The 21,861-nt window shown below is 46.5% G+C and overlaps 1 protein-coding gene across 2 annotated transcripts; it reads right to left on the bottom strand.

Moving 5' to 3' along the window:
- Nucleotides 1-423: 423 nt before the first annotated feature.
- BNIP2 (BCL2 interacting protein 2) lies at nucleotides 424-13,971 on the bottom strand. Of its 2 annotated transcripts, XM_063314456.1 has the most exons (10): nucleotides 13,340-13,971; nucleotides 12,405-12,469; nucleotides 11,274-11,441; nucleotides 8,088-8,264; nucleotides 7,895-7,997; nucleotides 6,947-7,078; nucleotides 6,346-6,432; nucleotides 6,154-6,252; nucleotides 4,775-4,810; nucleotides 424-3,144 (listed from the first exon to the last, which is right to left on the bottom strand). In XM_063314456.1, the coding sequence occupies exons 1-10, from the start codon at nucleotides 13,387-13,389 to the stop codon at nucleotides 3,096-3,098; spliced, it is 966 nt and encodes a 321-aa protein (XP_063170526.1). In that variant the 5' UTR covers nucleotides 13,390-13,971; the 3' UTR covers nucleotides 424-3,095. The 2 variants fall into 2 exon arrangements, with proteins under 2 accessions (XP_063170526.1, XP_063170527.1); XM_063314457.1 differs by lacking the exon at nucleotides 4,775-4,810 and having other exon boundaries at nucleotides 13,340-13,964.
- Between the last annotated feature and the right edge of the window lie 7,890 nt (nucleotides 13,972-21,861).

The following is a 21,861-nucleotide window of genomic DNA, read 5'->3' as shown; positions in this document are numbered from 1 at the left end:
ATGGGAGGCCACCAGGAGACCCTAGGCTGTAACTTGAACGGGAGAAACATTCCGTGAGCAAACACCGGAGGACTGCTGCCAAGGAAACTCGTGCTCCAGGGCATCCTTACATTCCCAGGGTGCAACCCCAATGGATTCAAAGCCATCAGGCACCACCCTGCCCCGCCTCCGTTAGCCGGCTAGCCACGTTGCGCAGCAGATTGTGGAAATGGACCCCAGGAGGACCAGGGGCCCAGGCCTCCCCACCCGCTTTGAAACCAGACGAGGACGCAAATGTGGCCTGCAGCGATCTTGCCAAAGCTCCACGAAGGGCGGGCAGCGAGAATAACCTTTATTCTAGCAAAAACCAGGAAAGAAGAGAAGCAAGTGTTTGCTTAACAGGATTTTTCCCATATAGCCACTCCAAAATAAACCACCACAGAGTTCCTTTCCTCAAAAAGACATTTATTAGAGATTTACCCAATTGCTAAAGTTCCAAACAACTGCTCCACTGAGAATCATCTGGATCAACACACACGAGCGGCTCGTCTATTAACTGAACACATCTTCACCTTGAATCACAGGAAATGCAATCAGCTGATAAAAATGCCTCCTTTGCAAATTAGCAAAATTTGCTCTCAGATTTTGAGAGGAGGTTTGAAACTGGTATCTCATGAGGCATGCATAGAGGAATTTCTCCTTTTTAGCACTCTGAAATACGCAGCACATTTCTGGCATTTGCATCCTGACCATCCCTGCATGTAAACCGGCTTTCCCCGACCTGTTGCCCCCTCCCCAGGAGTGCTGACCCTACAAATCGCAGAATTACTCCTGTGCTCGGAACTGTAGTTTGGAGAAGATTGGTGACTGTTGTTCGAACTAACTGGAAGTTGGACTCTACGCACAGCATTCCAAGCTCTTCTGAGGAGCTTACAGTGGTGAATAGGTTTTATATTTTCAAAAATAAGAGCAACCCTCAATTTTTGGTGGTTTTATCACACCACCTCACAGGGCGTGATTTGAACGTCTGCATTTTTCCATTTGAAGACAGACTAAATGCAAATTCCATTGTTCCAACTTCATTCAGCTTTTTCTTGTAGTGCTTTGTCTGCTCTATTAGCTGATGAGATACCAAAATCTGGCATGTTATTTTGTGATCCTGAATTGGTCTAATAATAATGCGGCTCTCATACGGCCTTTCCACCCTGGTGTCCATCTGAAATTTCCAGCCAATGTGGCCACAGACCAGTTTGGGAATTACCATCCCACAATATCTGGAAGGAACCAGGTTGGAGAAAGGGTGGGAAAGAAGGAGATTGCGTGTCCTGCAGCTTAGCCCCAACTTTCTTGTTTCTCAAGTGGACACCTGAGTATCTTCACAAACAGGTAAAAAGGGCAGGAAGATGCCCAGCAACTTTTCTGCAGATAGTCTATACCAGTGTTTCTCAATCTTGGCAACTTTAAGATGTGTGGCTGGCTGGGGAATTCTGGGAGTTGAAGTCCACACATTTTAAAGTTGCCAAGATTGAGAAACACTGCTCTATACCAAATGGAAAAACATAAATTTCCAACCAAAAAACCACAGTAGATACTCTGGAAAAACAATTTCCTCTGTTAAACCAAAACACATTGAATCTACAACCATTTCAACCTCCTGTGGGACTGTGTCAGAGCTGTGATTATGACAAAATATCCAATTAAAGTCATTCTTCATGTAAAAACACTATTTATTGACTGGGTTATCAGCTGACACACGGCAGTATTTTTCCCACATAAACACTGGGAACAAGATAACACTGTGTTGCTAACAACACAGACAAGTTTTAAAAAACAACAAAATATTTCTGAAGAGTTCTGCCCAAGCTTTCAAAATACTTAACATCTCTGCTGCTACAATCCACTATTACTTTGATGATTAACCCACTAGGAGTTAGTGCACATGACACTTTCACACTTAACTGAGTCAGGCCACTCAAAGCAGCCATTTCTTCAAACAGGTGGAACGTGCACCAGAAAAAATAGACTCCTTTTCAAAAAAAACAAAAAAAAAGCTTATAAAGTGAATCTAGTGCTAGTGGAAAGTGCAGTTTCAAGAGCCTTCCTTTTCAAAGTACAAAATAGCCACGTTACCTTGTTCTGCCGCCTTCGGTGCTTTGCGAGCGACACAGGCTGGCCTGCCCTTGAGAACAGCCTCCATATGCTAAGCTGTCCCTGGCCTTAACTTTGGGCGCACTTCCTCTATTCTTGAGTGCCACATCCTGACACCATGTTCTGGATCTCCACTCCACGTTATGGGTAGGCAGCAGAACAGCAAGGCACATCAGAAGCTGCACTAAGCCATCCTCCGTGGAAGGAAGGAGACAACTGGGTGGTGGCAGGCCGCCACCAATCTGCTCTGGAACGCCACCCAGTATCCCAAATAAGCCAACTCACTGGACATCCGGAGCTACACAGCTTCCACCAGCCCATTACTTTTAATGTTGGTGCTGCTAGTGTCCTCAATTACTGGATCTTTCTGTTCAGAAGTGAGGCAGTTGAAACACCAGAGTTTCAACAGAGAAGGGCTTGGACTGGATCCATTTTGTGCTGAGGACACCCAACTCAAGGGTTGGGCCCATCCAACACGGGAAACAGCAAAGGATCTTGCTAGCGTAGCAAATAACCATAGTCACGTTTCTCATTTCCTTAGCTAAGAAGCGTTTTACCGTATATAAGGAATTCCCATGCGTTTTATTCCTAAATGAATGGCAACAGTCATCGGTGGGCTAGTGTATCTCAGAGGTTTTTGCAGACGAACATTATAAAATATTGGTGGAGGAGTCATAAAAATATATATTATCTCTTTCCTTAACATTTAAGCATATAAATACTTCATGAATAAGCATCGCAGTATAAAAATGGGTGCCTCTCCTAGGATGCCTTGTGACACTGCAGTATAAAAGTTATAATAAAGGCAGCTATTAAGTGTCAGCATCACCTGGGACTTGCAAACCACTCAGCAGTGCGCCATCCAACAGGCCAAGTCTGGAAGCAGAAGGCCGGCGTGTTCTTCAGGACATCAAATTTCCCAGCGTGTTCTTCACTCCTGACTTGAATCCAAAATACTTTTTTTTTTTTTACTGTTCAGACTTCTGCTCCTGCTTCCCATTAAGTTCTTGGTCAATTCTGCTCATTGGAGAGAAGAAAAATATGTAATATTTTGCAGTCTTTTTAAAAGTTCTATTTACGAGGTTGGGGGGGGAGACTTATTATTTAGCAACTGCAATGGAACAGTTAATACAAGTTAAAGCAGCAAGTTTCCCACAGAACTGTAAGGGGAACTCTGAACAGTGATAGTTAATTGGGAAATGAAACAGACCATGCAGCTTCTTTTCCTAAAGTGCCCAACCTTGGCATCCCCCCACAGGCCCAAACACGTGGCCAAGGGCTACTCATCACTGATGGACAGAGCTGTGGATCAGCTGCAGCATTTTGCACTTAGAAACCTGTGCCAGTCCAGTTAGGATCTGCAGATCGGCCTCCCCCAGCCAGGCACGCACACAGACACCTCAGTTGCACTATCTGATTTTTTAGCAAATCCAGCTGGGTGAAACATCCCCTCCCTCCACCATTTTCGAGTCAGACTTGATTCTTGGGGACTGCCTGACAAGTCCCTGCAGTTTTCTTGGCAATATTTTCTGCTGCTGCTTCCGAGGACTGAGAGAGGGACCCAGCTAGCCTTGTGCCTAAGGCGGGACTAGAACTCATGGTTTGCTGGTTTCTAGCTTGGTGCCTTTAACCTCCAGGCCAAACTATGCATAATTCCCTTCACTGTTCCAAGAGAAGGGAATCACATCTCTGCTTCTAGGCCTAGGCCAGTTCTTTGCCTTCACAGTTGTAAACTTTCAAAGACACAGTATCAGGACTCAAAGAATTTATTTTAACTATTATTTCATTTTGATCTGGTCAGAAATAAAAGCTGCCACACCGTTTGGGGTGGGGAAACCCTAAAATACATGTAACCACTCCAAACACTGCTTTCTGATGCTGCAATGCTCCACGGGAGGGTGGATTAAACATGGAAGATGATCTTCCCATGAAAGCTTCTTACAGGATCCAGCCCATGTTTGTCTTCCATTTGGGAGAGTGCTCTGAAGATGGGACTAGCTTTTTGGTTTTGCCAAGTACACAATATTCTGAGCCCTCCCTCAAAAGGAAAAAAAGGGGGGCATTTGGAACAGTTATAGACAATCAGCACATTCTGGATCAAGTTGATTTGTTAATTAGCCATAGCAATGAGTGCTCAGTAGGGTCAAGATGAATTTATTAGCAGGCCACCATTGTTAAAAGCACCACCAGAAATGTTCAGCATGCACTGATAAATGGGGGAAAAGGGGGGGGGGGTTGCAGATGCAGACAACACAAAATAGAAAAAAAAGTAATTCCGTCAGCTTCTAGGGCAGATGAACAAATGCTGACTGAGTCATAGTCACCCTCAGTCTAAAATTAAGGAAGTGTTGTTACAGCCATTGGTACCCAGTTTTAACGGGAACAATCTGCAGCTCTAGATTTGAAGGTTAGCGTTATAATTAGAAGCAAATACCAAGCTTTGGGGATTACTTATCGTACTTTGGAAACAAGCAGCCGTGTGGGCAGCCCAGCATAAGCTAGTCCAAGAACAATGCAAGGTTCTGCGGGTGTGGATTCCCATTCCCACATGCTGCGTGCACTCCAGCCAGCCCCACCCCTCCCCAAAGCCAGCACAGGAGCAGAAAAGGCGAGACAACACACATTCCTGATCAAGAAGTGCATATACCTTTTGAGTTTCTTTTTAAATTTTTCTTCTTCATACCTTAGTAGGGAAAATCTGATTTTAGTAAAGAAGATGCAAATTTTGAAACTCGCAAAACCCAAGCCAACCGCATGTATTTAGTCAAGCGCTTCTGATCACCAACGTATAAAAGCGACATTAAGCAAAAGTTTGTTTCTCTGTAGAAGAGACTAACAGGTCTCCCTCCAAGTTCAGGGCAGCCAGGCATCTCTGGGGTTTGACCCCCGGGAAAGGAGATTAGGGTCGCAGGAAGCTGTCGGCTCAAACTTATTTAGTGAGCTGCAGGGCAGAAGAGAGGTTTGACTCGGGGCCTCCATAATAATCCCCAAAGGGCAGCAAGGTGCAGCGGTTGGGCTCTCATGGTATGAATCTGACCCCGATCTTCTAATACGGGGACTGGCATTAATTAACAAGGCTTATCTATAGGGGCTGTCCCACGCCAGCCCTTTCAGAGGAAGTTCTCATTTGGGATACTTTGCTTCCCAAAGCACCTTTCATGGTCACCTGCTATCCGTCCCTCCTGATCAATGTCCTTTCAACAATCCCATGACAGAGACAGACAGACAAGACAGGCCTGCCAGCCTCTGAGCATGGATTTTTAGAATTCACTGAAAGAAATGGAATCATCGCTCTGATCTGATCAATTCTTAATATAAAAGGCCATTCTCTTATTCTGCATTGCTGCATGTTACAGTAAACTAGCAACACACACACAAGGGTACACAAACACACACTCTGTGTGTGTGTGTGTGTGTGTGTGTGTAAATAAAGTGTCTACATGGAGCAGGAATTTAGCAGACAGCCCACAGACACACCCCGCATTCCTACTAATGAAGGTCAGGATTTTCAAGTATTTGGTACATGTTTGGCCCAGTCTGGGATAGCATCCTCTACAACCTGGATGCCCAACATTTGAGCTTCCAGATGTTGCTGAAGCAGGACTCCCAGCTGCCTCCACGAGAATAATTAGTAGTGAGGGAATCTGGGACATGCAGTCCAGCAGCACCTCAAAGGTCCGGTGCGATATATCCGCATGGCCTGAAACCGCCTATCGCTTCTCCCCACATATTCAGTGGGGAAGGAAAAAGATTTTCTCAGGATTATACGCCGCACAGAATTTTTGACACTGCTTAGCAAAGAGAGAGAGAACAAGCCTCAAAGATGAAGAAGGGTGGGTGGCTTCCCCGGGAAAGCCCCCAAGACTGCCTGCAATTCTTCTGGATTTTAATGGCCAACTCCAGGGAAAACCCATTTGTGGGGAAGTGGCGGGTCAATACGACTCTATCCCAGCTCGATGGGGGAGCCCTTCAGACCTAAACACTCAGGCACCCTTTGGGGATGGTGAACACAGAAGAGCGACCTACTGTTTTATGCACTCGGGGATGGTGACGCTGTCCATGGGAATGAGCTCAGCCAGCTCTGCCAAGGTAAAGACGTATCTGATTTTTTGGCTGAATTTTGAGCTGAAAGAGACAGGAAAACAGTTACAACCACAGCGCTAAGCACACCGATGCTAGCTTTAAAAAATAAAAAAGGATAACTATTGTGTGTCTTACCTAATAAAAGGCTTTGTGATTGCCAGAAGTGTTCTAATGAACCAGGAAGGATGGACTATTATTAATGATTTCAGGTTTTTCCTTAACCTAAAGGCAATGGAAACAGCAGAGATGTTGTTGGCAGCGGCAGGCAATGACCACTCTTCCCAAAAAACTACGTGATGATCCCGGTCATATATGAGACATATCCTCTTTACCAACTACAGGTAGTCCTTGCTTAACGCCCACAATTGGGACCAAAATTTCGACTGCTAAGCAAAGTGGTCATTAAGCGAATCCAACCCGTTTTTACAACCTTTTTTGCAGTGGTTGTTAAGCAAATCACCACAGGCGTTAAGCAAACCATGTGGTTGTTAAGCGAATCATGTGGTTCCCCATTACGTTTGCTTGCCAGAAGCCAGCCAGGAAGGTCGAAAATGGCGATCACATGACCACAGGGATGCTGCGACAGTCATAAGTGTGAGGATTGGTCGTACGTCTGAACTGCCATGAAACAAATGGTCATTAAGTGAGGACTACCTGTAGCACACTTAAAGAACTCAATATTGATCTTCCCACCAGGTGCCTTTTCCTGTATTCCCCTCTCCCTTTTTAATCTTACCTCCTATCAATTTGCTGGTAACACTTCCTGAGCCAACCTAAACTGGGCATCTTCCTTCGTGTGGTTGCCCCATTCAGATAAACGATCATATAGCTCTCAGCTATTAATAATTCTAGGGAGCCAATAACATATCTGTGGGAAGGAAAAGAGAGAAACAGCATTCACCTGTTGCGGCAGCTTGGTTCATACTAAGATTAGACAATAATCTGCTGAGATTATACATCCCACAGTACTAAGAATGAAGCAAGCACATTACGACTTAGCTGTCTTCATCCAGCTAGCCAGAAAGACTGCCTTAATCATTTTCCCATTAAGTTCAATTATGCCCATGGCATCCTAGTTTCCTTCACTGCAGGCTTCTGGGCTATTCCCCCCCGCCATCAGGAAGAATAATCATGTTCCCACCACAAGGAAAATCTGCTCTCTCCCCCATCAGTAGCAGGAAGAGGAAATTACACCAAGATTTTAAACACACCCAGTCCCAGGGCACTTCTGCATTCAGTATCTCAGTTTGCCAGTGAAGGTTCAGGAGCGAGATGAGATCAGCACCCCCCTGAAATGAGGCAGCCAACTTACGCGGGGTGAGGTTGTGAACTGTGTCAACAGACTGGAATGTGTTGAGCGTTCACAAACGTGCTCACAGACTAGCCATGGCCTCCAAGTGGTCTAACTGTTTAAAAGGAAAGCTGTGTGACAAGAGAAGCTCCCCATCCAGTCTGATCTCTTATTAAGCTTTGGAAGTGAGAAAGACTGTAGCAACAGTTTGGAAGGGAGAGACTTGTCTCGGTGGTATTTCGCACACCAAGATCCCTCGCATCTCCTATACAAAGGGTTACGGAACGTCCCTCCCAGCTGCTCCAAGGCCCGGGGCAACAATTATTCCAGATCAGATGGATCAAAGACCTAACTCCACATAAAGCAGGTTTACATGTTCACTACACCACTTACTTAAACAGATTATCCATTAAGTATCTGTAGTTTGGCTGACCACTTTCTGGCATGAAGCAAACCGCAAACACAATAATTGCATTTAATCCATCCCCGTAGTAACCTGGGGGGGAAAAAATAGTCATAATCTTAAGGCTTCCTTCAGTTGTAGAGAGCTGGTGTGGTGAACAAAGCATTATCAGTTAGTGCTCACCTCCGTGACTAATCACTTTCTTGTAGGGCTCAATTGCCTTCATATCTACGCGGTGGCCCTGGTCTCCGATCTGGTACATGCGCCACCTCCGCTCCTCTTCCTTCTCTTCCGACGCTGTATATTCCAGAAGTGACCCCTTCCTAACAGCATCCGTGCTTTTCTGCTTTGGAAGATCGTCTAGCCACGATGTAGACAAAGGATGGGAAGTCGCGTTACGCATTAGGCCAACTGGGCTGCTGGGTGTATTTGTAGGTTAAGTCTCTACAACCGACAGGCTCATATTTTAGAGGGTCAACATTCACTTACAGAAACCGTACTGCATTCTGAACAAGGGATTAAGCAGTTACTGAGCAGGATGGTTTTAAAGTCAAGATACTTGGAAATATAACGTTCATTCCCTTTGAACACTTGGAATCCCTGGCAGATTTTTAAAATCAACGTAAGTGACTCTCATTCTGATTATATTAGATTTTCTTTCTCTACGTCAGAGTTGCCCCCCACAAAAAGAGTAATCAGCATTTGAGTCCGACGCACCTGAGTTCAAGAAACGTGGCGTTTTTAAAAACAAATTCAGAATGTTTAGGGTGGTGCAGACTGATGCTGAAAACCCTCTGAGCAGCTGACAGTCTCTGGGTGGCCTCCCTTCAGCTACTATTTTCCCACTGATTGTGAGTTTGGTGTAAAATCATTTCACTGCCCTGATTTGTGGCAGTCATGCAAATAGACAAGTCGTTCAATCAAGGCTACGCAGGATCTTGGGGAGCCTAGTGAAGACTAAATCATCCTCATGGCTTTGAAAAAGGAATTTTAGTAGTACAAGCCTTACCACGGAGGCGGGAAAAACTACTGCAGCAAGTGAGTAGTTTGTTTCCAAGGACAGAAGCTGTTAATGGAAACTATCCTTCCAGGGAAACGCAGACAGCCGCATTAAAAAGAGAAGAGATAGAAACCTTATTCCAATGATGTGCCACTCCACCCTCTTGCCCAAAGTAAAATCCACACACTTGCAGAGTTGTGCATTCTGCACCCCCAGTTGCAATGCCTATGAAATAACTGCGCAAATCAGCAACAGCACACCACAAGGTTTATTTGCATGTCTGAAGCTGGGCGCCGGAATATTCCAACGGAAAAGGTTGCTTCCTTAATCTCTGCTCCGGGGTCAGAGGGTCCAAAACAGGTTATCCTCTGAGTCAGTTTTGTCCCAGCAAGAAATTACGTTAATCAGAAATAGCTGCTTTTTTTTTCCGTATCAGTGGGAGTGTCAGCCTTGAAGAACATACAGGTAGTCCTCACTTAACGACCGTTCATTTAACGATGGTCCAAAGTTACAACGGCCTTGGAAAAAGTGCTTTACGACCTGTACTCACAACCATCGCAAACCACCCCCACAGTCACGTGATCGCAATTTGGGCACTCGGCAGCCGGCTCCTGTTTACAACCAGTTGCAGCGTCCTGCTGTCACGTGATTGTGGTTTGCGACCTTTTCTGCTGGTTTCTGGCAAAAAACGTCCACTGGGAAAGCTGGATTCACTTAACGACCATTGTAAAATTGGGTCCAGTCACATGGTGACTCACTTAATGACCAGCCCACTTAACCAGTTTTCCAGTCCCTATTGTGGTTGTTAAGTGAGGACTACCTTTAGACAGCAACTCTGAGGCTGTTAGCTCTGCCAGGTTAAGAAATGCACATGTACGTACTTCTGGGAAACAGCCAACGATTCTGTTTTTCGAACTCTCATTCTAATAACTCTATGAACTGAGACACCCACGCCATCAGCGGTCTCAGTGAAGCATCACCAAATTCACCCCGTTAGCGCTGTAAAATACAGAGATATTACCCTACAGACCCAGGAGAATATAAAGCAGACCAAAGGAAAAGGCAGTCTTCCCAGGCAGACTCAACCAAGGCAATATAAACCTCCTTTTTCCCCATAGGTGTACACACTAGCCCTGTCATGTTCACTGTTTCAATGCGCACTGTACATCGTAACGTTTCACATGCCATGGCGCTGACGCACGTTTCTGTTTGGGAGGGAGCTGCTGTGAAACCTTGTGCCAAGCTCTCTATCTGTGTTCATTACAATGGAATGTGTTTGGGTTATGTTCTCTGCTCAAGGACTTTTCCCGCAGACCATCAGGAACCGTTAGGAGCACCCGGGATTGTGAGCTTGGGAAGATTCTACGGGGGGAGGGACCTCATTTGCACCAAGGGTTTTTAGTTTGCATTTGGCGCGCTTTTATCATTCTCAGCTTTCTTTGTGATCCTGCACACTATTCTTTAATAAATCAGATATCTTTGCATTCCTGCTTATGAGTCTGATAGTGTTCTAGAATAGGCAACCATTACAATCCCCTTTGAACATCCACAGCTGAGTTTGAATTACGTGCAAATAAAGAATCTTTTTCAGCCTCCCCCTAATCTTACATGGCCAAATTCTAATCTCTTCCTCCCCCACACAAAAAAAGAGGCTCGCATTATTGTAGCGGCTGCAGGCAGAGGAAAGAGAAGCACCTGCGCTTCAAGCGAGATGGTCATTTGAGGCAAGAAGGGCACCGCCGTCCAAGCTGACCCAAGACTTTAAAGAGCCAGCGTGGGTCTGGTCAACCTCACAGCTTTCAAAAAGAGTCAGTGCTACAAAGTGGGGGCCCACGAAGAGTAAGACTCCTACGCTTCAGAACAGAAGTGCACAACTCATTCCACGCTGGGATGCTTTGACCCAGAACTGGTCTTTCCAAATGTCCTGCACGCCTTACAATGGACTCTTTTCTCAGACAACTCGGAGTGGTTCCATTCTGAAGTCAAACCACTTCCAAAATGGGTCTGGTTCAAGGTCACAATGTTCCAGGATGGGGCGTTTTGTACCCTCCAGCTTCTGGAGCCTCAGGTACAGAGCTGTACCTTTGTCCCTCTGCTGGCAGGGTTGGGGCAGAGCTCTTTGGAAGCAACTGGCAGCTGTCTCTGCCAGCTGAACTATCCTTTTGTTCCAGTACTCAGTCAGCAGAACCATAAAGCCTGCCGACATCGGCTGTAAAAAAATCTGATCCAAGGAAACTGTCCCAGGCAACTACAAGTGAGTCAACTAAAAGTCAGTGGGACGTTAACCAGGCAGAACGCCTCCACTGAGCAGCAGAGGAAACATACGTAAGCACAAAGCTTCATTGCTATTTTTTTAAAAAAAGCCTTACCTTCCCACTCAAACTCATTATTACTGTTCTCCGATGGTGTGTCTACATCATCGAGGTCAATATCTCCACTCTCTGCTAACCCAGATAAAATGGATTCTTCACTCTGATCCAAAGTCAAGTTCATATTTGGAGCTATTAGTTTCTTCTTAACCTTGTTGCCATTAATTTCTAATAGGTTGAAAGGTAGGGGAAGATAATAAGGGATTTCATGGTAAATGTTAAGGCTAGAAACAGCAGCCTCAATACTAGAAAAGGGATCGTTAGAAGAGGATGGATGGATAAAAGCAGGTTCACTTGGTGTTGCTTAGAAGGACCAAAGTACTAATGGTTGATGGTCCACTGAACATAATAAGCATTATATTACAATCTTACTTTACTTTTTCAAAGGGAGATCAAATGGGCATATCACCCAGCGAAGAAATTAATTCTATATTCAACAGTTTTGTAAATGAATACAAGACTGCTTCTATTCTATTTGAAATCAGTGCTGACATTTCAGCAGAGATTACATAATTGTAGTCATTCTAATAAACCAAGTGAACAGTATCTTTCATAAAAAACACTCTCTTTATTTTCTGTCCTTTATGATCCATTAGAAGCAAACACAGTTTTGAAGCCCAAACACCACTGGCCCTGAACATACCAGTCCATTCTTACTGAAGTGTTCTGACCTTATCAAAGGGAGTCTGATTTCAAAACATTTTCACACTATGACAGCCAAGTTCAAGGTCAGACCACTTCTGGGAAGACTGCCACAGCCTATTCCAAGGTTGGAAAATGCCTAGAGAAAACAGAGCATTTCAAGGCTGGAGAATTTCAACATCAAAATGTTTTGCCCACTTCTACAGCACTGTAACTGGCCAGTGGAATATCAGGCAAAACAAAACCTGAAGTGGAACATCAGAATCTCTCAAATCTTCCACCACAGTTTCTTATTCTTCCTCCATCAGCTTCCAGAAAAGGCTATGAGATCAAGCAGCATATCCCTCACAATTTTAATTTAAAAAAAATTATCTTGACAGTGGCAGGCAAGACATCAACTTTTGCCTCACCAGCCATAGCCCCAAGGCAAAGTTCAAAATATCTTGAGGGCATCAGATTGCCTACTCCAGTTTAGATGTATGCACTCACCAGATCGGTCCCCCCTTTCAGATGGATCAGGTATAGCTTCAATATGGTCATCTTCTGGCAAAGGTCTGGGAAAAAGAACAGACATTACATATGGTCAAGATCAAAGCTGCTTCCCCTCCTATTTCCTTTTGTACAACTCTGTGGGACACTGAAAAATTAAGTACACAACAGTTGTTTGCAAACAACTTGACTACAAAAGGAGACCATGATCAGAGGCAGGGACATCCACGAACAAACAGACTAGTTGCTGATCTGTGTAATGTGTAGTTGAGCCTGCTGATTTGCCACAGAGTCACAGGAAGATCCCTATTAAAAGGAAACCTCCTTCAGGAAGACTGAACGTATTGGCTATTCATAGCTGCAACAGCTCATGAGTAACTCGGTTCCAAGTGGACACAACAATTACCTCCACAGTCCAGACCACTCGTAAGTCCTATTGTATCAGGATCACTCAGGAGACATGCAATGACATGAACATCTGAGGACTGCACAAAGGTCCAACTTGTCTCTGTGATATTTGCACCATCTCCTCAACCCTTGCTGCATAAACCACCTCACACAATGTAAAAGACACCTTTGCTAACCAGGACTGCGACTACCAGAGGCATTTAAACATCATATTACCTTGTTGCAATACCTTGCATTAATTTATATCGTTGCTGCAGCTAGCGTAAGAATTGGCTCCAGTTTAGGAGGCAAGAAAGTTTTTGTACACTGTTCTAAACTTCCTCTAAACTTCCACTGGCCACCAAGATCAATCCACACTCAAACTATGCATTTGCAATCCGCTCACGCTCACTGAATGCAGTACGGTTCCACCCTAACAGATGCACCTTCTGAAAACCGTATCCAGTGGCCACATTGCAAATGATACAAACAGTAGCTGACATCATTTTCCAACAGAAGAGAACCAGAACACGTCAGCTGTGCCTTACCTTGGAAAATCTTCATCTTGCCACTCCTCCTTAAGTTCAACTCCTTCCATCCTCAGCTTTGCCTCAATGGCTGACGCAGATCCTTCTTGATCCAGAGTTCCTTGCTCTTGTGGGAGATGTGAGGAACCATAAAATACGTTTCTCTTAAAGAAGGGCTTTGTCACGACAGAAATGACTTCCTATGAAACCCTGATTTAGCAGCTGAGTTAATGCACAGAAGAAACTGGAACAGGACGGTGCATTTATGCACAAGCAGCAGCAATTTCTCAGTTTCTGCTGAAGTATTCCACAACCAACCTACAGCCAACTATGCATTTTCACCCTCCACTCCAGCATGGTGGGAGGAAGGGTGGGGGGGTGTCAGCAACTTATACAGCTGGGTCACCATGTGGGAACAAATCAGCAAAACTGCAACTGATCCTATAACTGGGGAGTTAACAATCGTTGCACCGGGCAGGGAGTGTTTTCCAGCCCCGGCGAACCAGCCATCTGCTCTTCTCTCAACCACGTCTCTTAGGAAAAGCCAGATGGACCCTTAGGATGGTTTGATAGGCCACAACAGTTGGGGCGTAGCCAGCAATGGCAGGCCACAGGGCGAGCGCTGAAAGGGTATTAACCACCCTCCCTTGAAAGTCAGCTTTCTGCCCACGCAAGCCCCGGAGGAAACGAATTTTGAGTAATTCCACTTCCCATCAGAATGGTGAAGCAGGAAGCCAAGCTGAAGATTTCGTAAGGGCCGAGCTCCGTCCAGCAGACTACGATTGTTGCCTGTTGCTGTTGAATGGGTGATGCTGACTGATCTTTACCATATTCAGAATTAATACTGAGGCATTCAAAGCATATTTATCTACTGAATCATCTAGAAATAGCTATTAAACCCACGGCACGTGAAGGTAAGTAAAATGTGTGTCAGGAAAAACAGTACGTATTATAATAAAATAACAATAACGAGAGGCGTGAGCTGGTTTTACAGTTCTGCCGGTACCTTCCCCATCTGGCAAGTGGTCTCGATGGACAGGGTCTTGGGGGACCCCGGGGTCCTCGGACCAGCCCTCCGGAACCCCTGCCTTCGGGGCCCGAACCGGAATGAGGTCAGGGAGGAGTCGCCCCCCGAGAGGCAAAGCGGAGGGGCCCGGAGGCTCCCGCCCCGCCCCGCCCCGCCCGAGACCCCTCCCCGGACAGGGCCCGCCGCGCCCGCCCGAGGCGCCACGCAGAGCCGGCGTACCCGACGGGGCCGAAACGTGCCAGCCCAAAGAGCGAAGACGGCTTTTTCCCGGCCCCCCCGCGCCCCCGGAGAGAGGAGGGGAGAGGACGGCGCAGGCTCCCTGCAGGCAGAAGCCCGGCCGGCCGCGGGAGAGGCGCTCGCGAGCCGCCAGCCCGAAGGCGGAGGCCCCGCCCCACGTCCCGGCCCCGAGACCCCGCATCCCGCAGTAACCGCTCCCCGCACTGACCGGCCCGGGGGAGAGGCGTCACCTCGGCGCCTGCCCGCGCTCGCTCGCTCGCTCGCAGCCGGCCGGAACGACCCCTCCCGAAGTTACGACCCTGCCCCGGAAGGACACGTGACCAAACAGGAAGCAGGACGGAGCCCCCTCCTTTCCTCAGGAAACGGAGAGGCCCGCTATTTGCGCCTGCGCACTCTCCGGAGGCGGGAAGGGCGCGGCGGAGGCGGCCGGCGCAGGCCGAGGGCGCATGCGCCGAGCGGCGCTCGCCTCTCAGCGGCGAAGCGTGGGGAGGCCGGGCGGAGGAATTGCGCATGCGCCTGAAGCGAACGTTCGCTTCGCCCCCCCCCCAGCCGGCTAATGGGAGTGGCCTATAAGGCGGCGGGCGCGGCGTATGCAAATACAGCCGCCCGGGCTTGGTTCTGTGCAGTGCTGGGCGCCAGCTTGCAGATGGGCAAGGAGGGAGGGTACCAGATTCATGGATTGTACGGTCATGTTTTCCACACTGAGTGACTGTCTGCATGCAGTCAGAGCCAGTTTGGGAAACCCTGGGTGGATTTGCACAACACCACGCTTAACCAAGGCAGAGGAAGACCAGCAGCTCCATTCACACGAGAAAGCTTGGTTAGGGTTAACCTGCATTCGTTTATGCAGGTTATTTATTCAGTTGACAGGGCCACCTACCCCTGATTAGTTCTTTTTGTGCTCATGGCCATTTGGCTGGCTGGATGGTTTGGTGTATTGCATAGACCTGAAGAAACAAGCAAACTCAGTCACTGGGTTAAGTGTGTTGTGGGAATACGGTCGCTTCGTGCAGCAGGACTTAATTCCTGAACAGACCACGAAAAACCGTGGGATACCCTCCAGACCAGTGTTTCTCAACCTGAGTAAGTTTAAGATACGTGGACTTCAACTCCCAGAATTCCCTAGCCAGCTGGGGAATGGCTGGCTGGCTGGCTGGGGAATTCTGGGAGTTGAAGTCCACATATCTTAAACTTGCTCAGGTTGAGAAACACTGCTCCAGACTGGGTACTGCCTAAAGTATATATTGCACAGATATTTTCCTCCCTTTTCCCTTCCTTTCCTTCCTTCTGCGGTACAGAATGGCAGAACGTTGGTTCATTCCAAGAAAGTGGTGGTAAATGGGGCTTTCATAATCCAGATTTATCTTTCTGTCGGTCTTCTTAACGCCACCCCAGTAGAACATAAAAAGTGTCCAAAGGCCTCCCTCTAATCCAGCAACATATCTCCCTGCAGAGTCACCTACAAGCAGGACATCAGGTATACTGCCCCTGAAGGGGAGGTTCCATCATTCCACTCCCTGGAGGAGCTTGCCTCCTCCAGGGTATTATTTACTCCTTAGCTCTATATATAACTCAGGGAGCTGTGAATGACCTTTATTTAAATTTTATTTTATTATAGTATATTATTTTAAGGTCTTGGTTGCTTTGTCTGTGTGGCTTAAATTCAGCCTGAAAGTAGGAAATGCCCTTTGTTTGGGCATACGGGGGGCATATTAAGACTCCTGCTTAGCTTTGAAAGGGAAGATTTATTTGGAATAATTATTTCTTTCTCTCTTTTTTTGCAACGCTCTCAGTTCTGTGTTGCTCCTTCTTTTTTTCCTGGGCGGAATCTGCTGTTTCAGATCACATTATGCAGCCTTTTGCTTTGTCCACAGGATGGCAGGCAAATCTTGAACATGCAGAAATGGAAAGCGGGGAAGCATTTAGAGGTGATGCACAGAGCAAGCCATGGTAGAAGTTGGGAGGGGTGGGGCTAGAGCTGCTAGTTCTGCGCTGCAGTACTCAAGATGAACCACTAGGGGGCAGCAAGAGGGTTTTCTTGCTGCCCCCTAGTGATGCTGGAGAGTTTTGCAGCCCATTCCTGATGCCCCCTTCTTCCCATTTGGGGAAGCAGATGGGGAATGTAAGAAAAGTTGATGGTCTGCCTGGTTTGTGGGCTTCCCCAGACCAAGTGCCATATGGAAAGTCTGTCTTAAAAAGAAATCAATTTGCATAGTATAGCAGCCTATCCTGGAAAACCTTTGGCCCCTTCCTGTTAGCTTTCAGTGGGAAAGAGGCCGGGGAAAACTTGCCCATGAGCATCTCTTGTGCTGCCGAGAAATCCTCACCCCCTCGGGAGGCTACGGCAGACTCAGCCTGTTTGGTGGGCTGAAGCTGGGCACGAGCGTGGGAGCAGCTGTGCACCCTGGGTATTGTTAGAGGCCACGTACCGGGGCGGCAGGGCTTAATTGGCCCACCGCCTCGCTGCTCCCAGGATCTCCAGGGTTCATTTTGCATGCTAAGTTCACGTCATTAACAAGGTGTTTGAGTTGCAAAGCAGCCTAATGTTGCAGCAAACACATGGCTAATTATGAAAGGGCAGCACCAGGCTGGGGAGGGGGGAACAGCATCCAGGACTGTGGGCTTCTTCCCCTTAACTTGGTGAACCCAAATAATTGCCGCTCGGCCCCCAGGGGTGCTTCGTTTACCATCTCCTTGCCGACCTCTTCTAGCATCTCCCAGCCTTTGTTCTCTTTGTGGTGGGCCGGAGGATGCTCAAAGACTCCAGAAATCCGAAGTGGAGAAATGGCCGTTAATTCGGGCCACAAAGAAAGAGAGAAGCCCGTTTCCGTTGGAGAAAGATGGGGACATGCAAAACCAGCTGCAGGAAATGAGTGAGGCCTGGTTGGCTTCGCACATCAGATTAAGCCGTGTTGGTTTGGTTCGGGCTTAACATTTTGTATGTTCGATGGTTAGAGCAGTGTTTCTCACCCTTGGCAACTTCAGGATGTGGGGACTTCAACTCCCAGAATTCCCCAACCAGCATGTGTGGACTTCGACTCCCAAAATGCCCCAGTCAGCATGCTGGCTGGGGAATTCTGGGTGTCGAAGTCCACACATCTTAGCATTACCAAGGTTGAGAGATACTGGTGTCGAGCATCATGTAAACCCAGCCAATAAACCATGATTAAGAGACACTGGCGTCGAGCATCATTTGAACCCAACCAATAAGCCATGGTTAAGCAATAATGTGGAAACCTGGTCCTGAACTGCCTCCTCTCTGACATCAGGTTAGCGCTCCAGCTGCACTGCATTTCTTTCCTGGTCCTCCTCAGGTGTCCTCTGGATGTGCTTCTTGGTCTGAAGCTGCTTCTCAGGAGCTTAACGTGGGGGAGTAGCTCAAGAGTGACCATTCTGGGGAAATTGGGACAATTGAACATGGGAAAGTTGCATTTGATTGGGAAAGTTGTGAGTGCAAACAGTGAAAGAGACACATGAGGTCCACGGAGGGATTTCAGAGGGTTTCCCCAAGAAGAATGTCTTGCCTGATGCTTTTCTCTAGCTTGTTTAAAAAAAAATGCAAAACATTTCACACTGAATTGTCTCATCAGGAATTTTAAAAAAAAGAAGAAAAAGAAGAATACAAATCTGGACCCAACCTGGAGTCATGTCACTGTTTAGTGTGACTTTCTCTATTTGCTGTGATAAGCATTAAAATTCGCACCATGGTTGATTAATCATTGTTTAGCAATGGGCAAGGGGGGGGGGGTTCCAGTAAATGGTTTGAAATTGCCACAGTGTAACAAATGGTTATTTGATAATGAATGAAAATGTTTGAAAATACTGTTAAAATGTCAGCTTTTAACACACAGATCATTACTCAAAAACGAATGCAAACACAGAAACCACAGTGACATCGTAAATATACTCCAGCAAATCCAGGGCAGATTGCTGGGAAACGGGTATAAATTGATATATGAAGTTAATTTCAATCTGTAAAAGTAATTGCATTGGTTTAACTTATTTAACTCTTCTTACAATAATATTTATGGCAGGGGGTGAAAGTAAAGAAATAAATGATGATAAATAGGTAAAAGACATAGGAAATGGGAATTGTTTTCCAATTTAATTACACTGTCACATAAAATTATCACGCAGATACACAATGCCGACAGAAGGAATACATTAAAGGGCTATTATGCTGTGAAGAATGGTCGAGTATCTGTTATTGTTGATGCTGTAAAAAAAATTTTTTGCGCCTCCAAATTATCTCCCATCTTTTCCAGTTGCTAAATGCTTGCTTAGTGGACGGTTGGCTGGCCCTGTCGCCAAGGTTTTGCTAACAATCCCAAGCACAAATGGGACGTGAGTCTCGCCATCGTTTCTTGGGAGTTTTCTTGCAAAGGACGTTATTCTTAAAGGTGAAGTGCTGAAGTGGGAAAAGATGTAGAAAAAGGTAATGGACTTTTTTGACGCTTCCTTTTTTCTTCTTGCAGATTATGCTCTGATCCAGTGTCTCTCAACCTTGGCAACTTTCAGATGGGTGGACTTCAACTCCCAGAATGCCCCAGCCAGCATGGCTTAAAGTTGAAGTTCACCCACCTTAAAGTTGCCAAGGTCGAGAGACACTGATCCATTCTCCCTCCCCGTTGTTAGAGAAGCTTTCCCCAATTTGGCGCTCTCCATATTGGCGGATTACAACCTCCATCACCTTCCACCAGCATAATGATGGTGTTTGTAGTCCAGCCCAGGATGCTAGGTGGTAGAAGGCTCTGCCAGAGGGTTTGTGCTGGTTTGCTTCTGTTGATTTCCACCTGATCTCTGTGCTTTTCATTGGTGGAAAACTAGGACCGGTCTTGTCTGAACGTATCCAAAATATAGAAGAACCTCAAAATAAAGCCCCTAAGCCTTGGGAAGAGGCAGTCTGGTGTAGTGGTTGAGGCACCAGACTAGAAACCAGGAGGCCGGGAGTTCTAGTCCTGCTTTGAGCACAAAGCCAGCTAGGGGACCCTGGGCCAGTCTCTCTCTCTCAGCCCAATGGCAAACCCCTTCTGAAAAACCTTGCCAAGAAAACTGCAGGGACTTGTCCAGGCAGGCCCCGAGAATCGGACGCGACTGAATGGACTTAAAAAAAAAAAAAACTTGTGATGCTTGAAAAATAAAAGGTGTGAAGACACAGATCAGCCAATAAAAGAGGAAACCTCCACAGTATCCCCTGAACAGCTTTTCTGGGAAACCCCTAAACATAAATGTTCAGGATGCCCAGGAATTTTCCTGGCCACCTTCTTGTTTTTATAGTCTTTTATGATGTATGCCACCCAGAGCTGAATGCAGCTGGGCAGCCTCTAAAATCCATAAAATAAATAAATAGCAATATATATGAATACACTTGCTCCAGATCTTTATTCCAAGTCTTTAAAATAAGATGCCTGAGCTGTTGGAATGGTTTCCTTCCACACCTAGCATTGTCTCACGAAACAGGCCACAACTAAAGTGTAACACTATTAGAATTTGGGAGGGATCCCTCGCTGTAATCCGGAGTTATCCATCAGCAGCTCTGCTTTCTGTTCCACCCGGACTTCACTTGCAAAGCCAGGGATAATCTCTCTCACAACGGGAGAAGATTTGGCAGCCTTCACATCCGCGGGTTTTCTCAATGCCACGACGTATGAAGTCACACGCTGAATTTTTCTTTGAGCAGATAAATTTTATAGCTGGCCTTGTGCAACCATTACGATCCTTGACTCACTTTTCAAACTTTTGAGCCTGGCAGTGATGCTTCGGTGAACAAGCCGCAATGATGGCCTTGCAAAGCTGGTATTGATGGCTTTGCAGAGCTGATTAGTGACATCGGGCAAGCAAAGCTGATATTTATAAAGTAATTATCCCATATAGTGCCATAAAGGGGGATTTCTGTTCATTATTCTTAGGGTTCTCCTCTCCAACAGGAGGTTTAGAATGGACGTGGACTCCCCATTAAATCTACTTCCCCTTCAGTAGGATGGTTGTTAATGGGATTTAAATGTGTTTTTGAAGTTTCAGTGGGATCCCCAGCAGGAGATACTCATTTCCCCCACCCCCAACCCCCGACAGATGATGCCGATGGAGTACCTTTCTGGGAGAAAGGCAAAAGTCGGCCTTTGCGAACGGTCACAATTAATCCCAATTAACATCGACATTAACAAAAGCCCTTCCCAACTCTTGTATCTCATCAAGAAAGTTGGACAAGTTCCTGCTCCTTGTAAGGTAGATGTGAGGCCTCCAGGATTTCTGAAGCCCAGCCACCATCCGGTCTGATGCAAGGGAGGTAACTTAATCTAGATCTTGGACCACAGTCAGATCTTTACATCTCCTAGTAGGCTAGCTCAGAGTTTCTCAACCTGGTCAACTTTCAGATGGGTGGACTTCAACTCCCAGAATTGCTGGCTGGGGATTTCTGGGAGCTGAGGTCCACCCATCTGAAAGTTGCTGAGGCTGAGAAACACTGCTCTAGAATCGTCCTTGGCACGAATCCGCACATCTGCATGTGAGCTGCCCGTTGTACTCAGATGGAGTAGAGAAATGTGTTGCTAATCATGGCAGTGGCGGGCACCAATCTTTCTGAGAAAGCATCATTGCTTCCACACCATCCATGTGCCAGACAGAACCTGCACCAGTCTTGAATGCAGGGGAGCGGGGGAAGGATATATATGTAAATTAGTGCATCTACCTTCCTCCCATGTTCCTGGAAGCCAGTGATCCACGGTCCATCTTGAGTTTCGAAGGCAATGGGATGCTTGCCTCTTGTCCAGGGCTCATCTATTGTTAGCCTGCCTCCAGCACCCCAAGGCTCACGGAGTTTTCACATCCCTGTCTTCTGCACCATAAAAGAGTCCACCCAGAGAAGGGCATGTAATTATTCTTCATGAAATCCTGGAGTGGGTTTCCCATTTTGCAAAGGGGCTTGGAGAGACAGGGGTTCTGCTCGAAGGAGCATTTCATCGTCCCCTGTGATTGATGCATCTGCCTATCAAGTCAGGCCCACCGGCTTGGTCCCCGGGGTGCTTAATAGGTAAGATCTGTTGTCACTCTGGCATGCATTTCTGGGGTAATTGTGGCGTACTTAACGCAAGGAAGCTAGCAAGAGCGCAGCGGAAGGACACCGTTGCGTGGGTTAAACCAGGCTACATGACATCCCCACCCACTGGTTATGAAATTGCAGTCAAATAATAATAATAATAATAATAATAATAATAATAATAATAATAATAATAATAATAATAATACCTTTTACTCATTTACTTCAGCACAACACCCCATT

This window comes from Candoia aspera, chromosome 13 (genome assembly GCF_035149785.1).
Source record: "Candoia aspera isolate rCanAsp1 chromosome 13, rCanAsp1.hap2, whole genome shotgun sequence".
Classification (NCBI taxonomy): Eukaryota; Metazoa; Chordata; class Lepidosauria; order Squamata; family Boidae; genus Candoia; species Candoia aspera.
The sequence above is the reverse complement of the archived record's forward strand: the minus strand, read 5'-3'. Positions and strand labels throughout refer to the sequence as shown.

What these genes read in the sequence shown, in the direction of transcription:
- BNIP2 (XM_063314456.1), bottom strand. Translation starts at nt 13,389, where the DNA reads ATGGAAGGAGTTGAACTTAAGGAGGAGTGGCAAGATGAAGATTTTCCA. An exon ending in TACCAGCAAATTGATAGGAG is followed by an intron (nt 6,433 to 6,946) that starts GTAAGATTAAAA and finishes CATTGCCTTTAG; the next exon opens with GTTAAGGAAAAACCTGAAAT. An exon ending in TTTAAAAAGAAACTCAAAAG is followed by an intron (nt 3,145 to 4,774) that starts GTATATGCACTT and finishes TCCAATGAGCAG; the next exon opens with AATTGACCAAGAACTTAATG.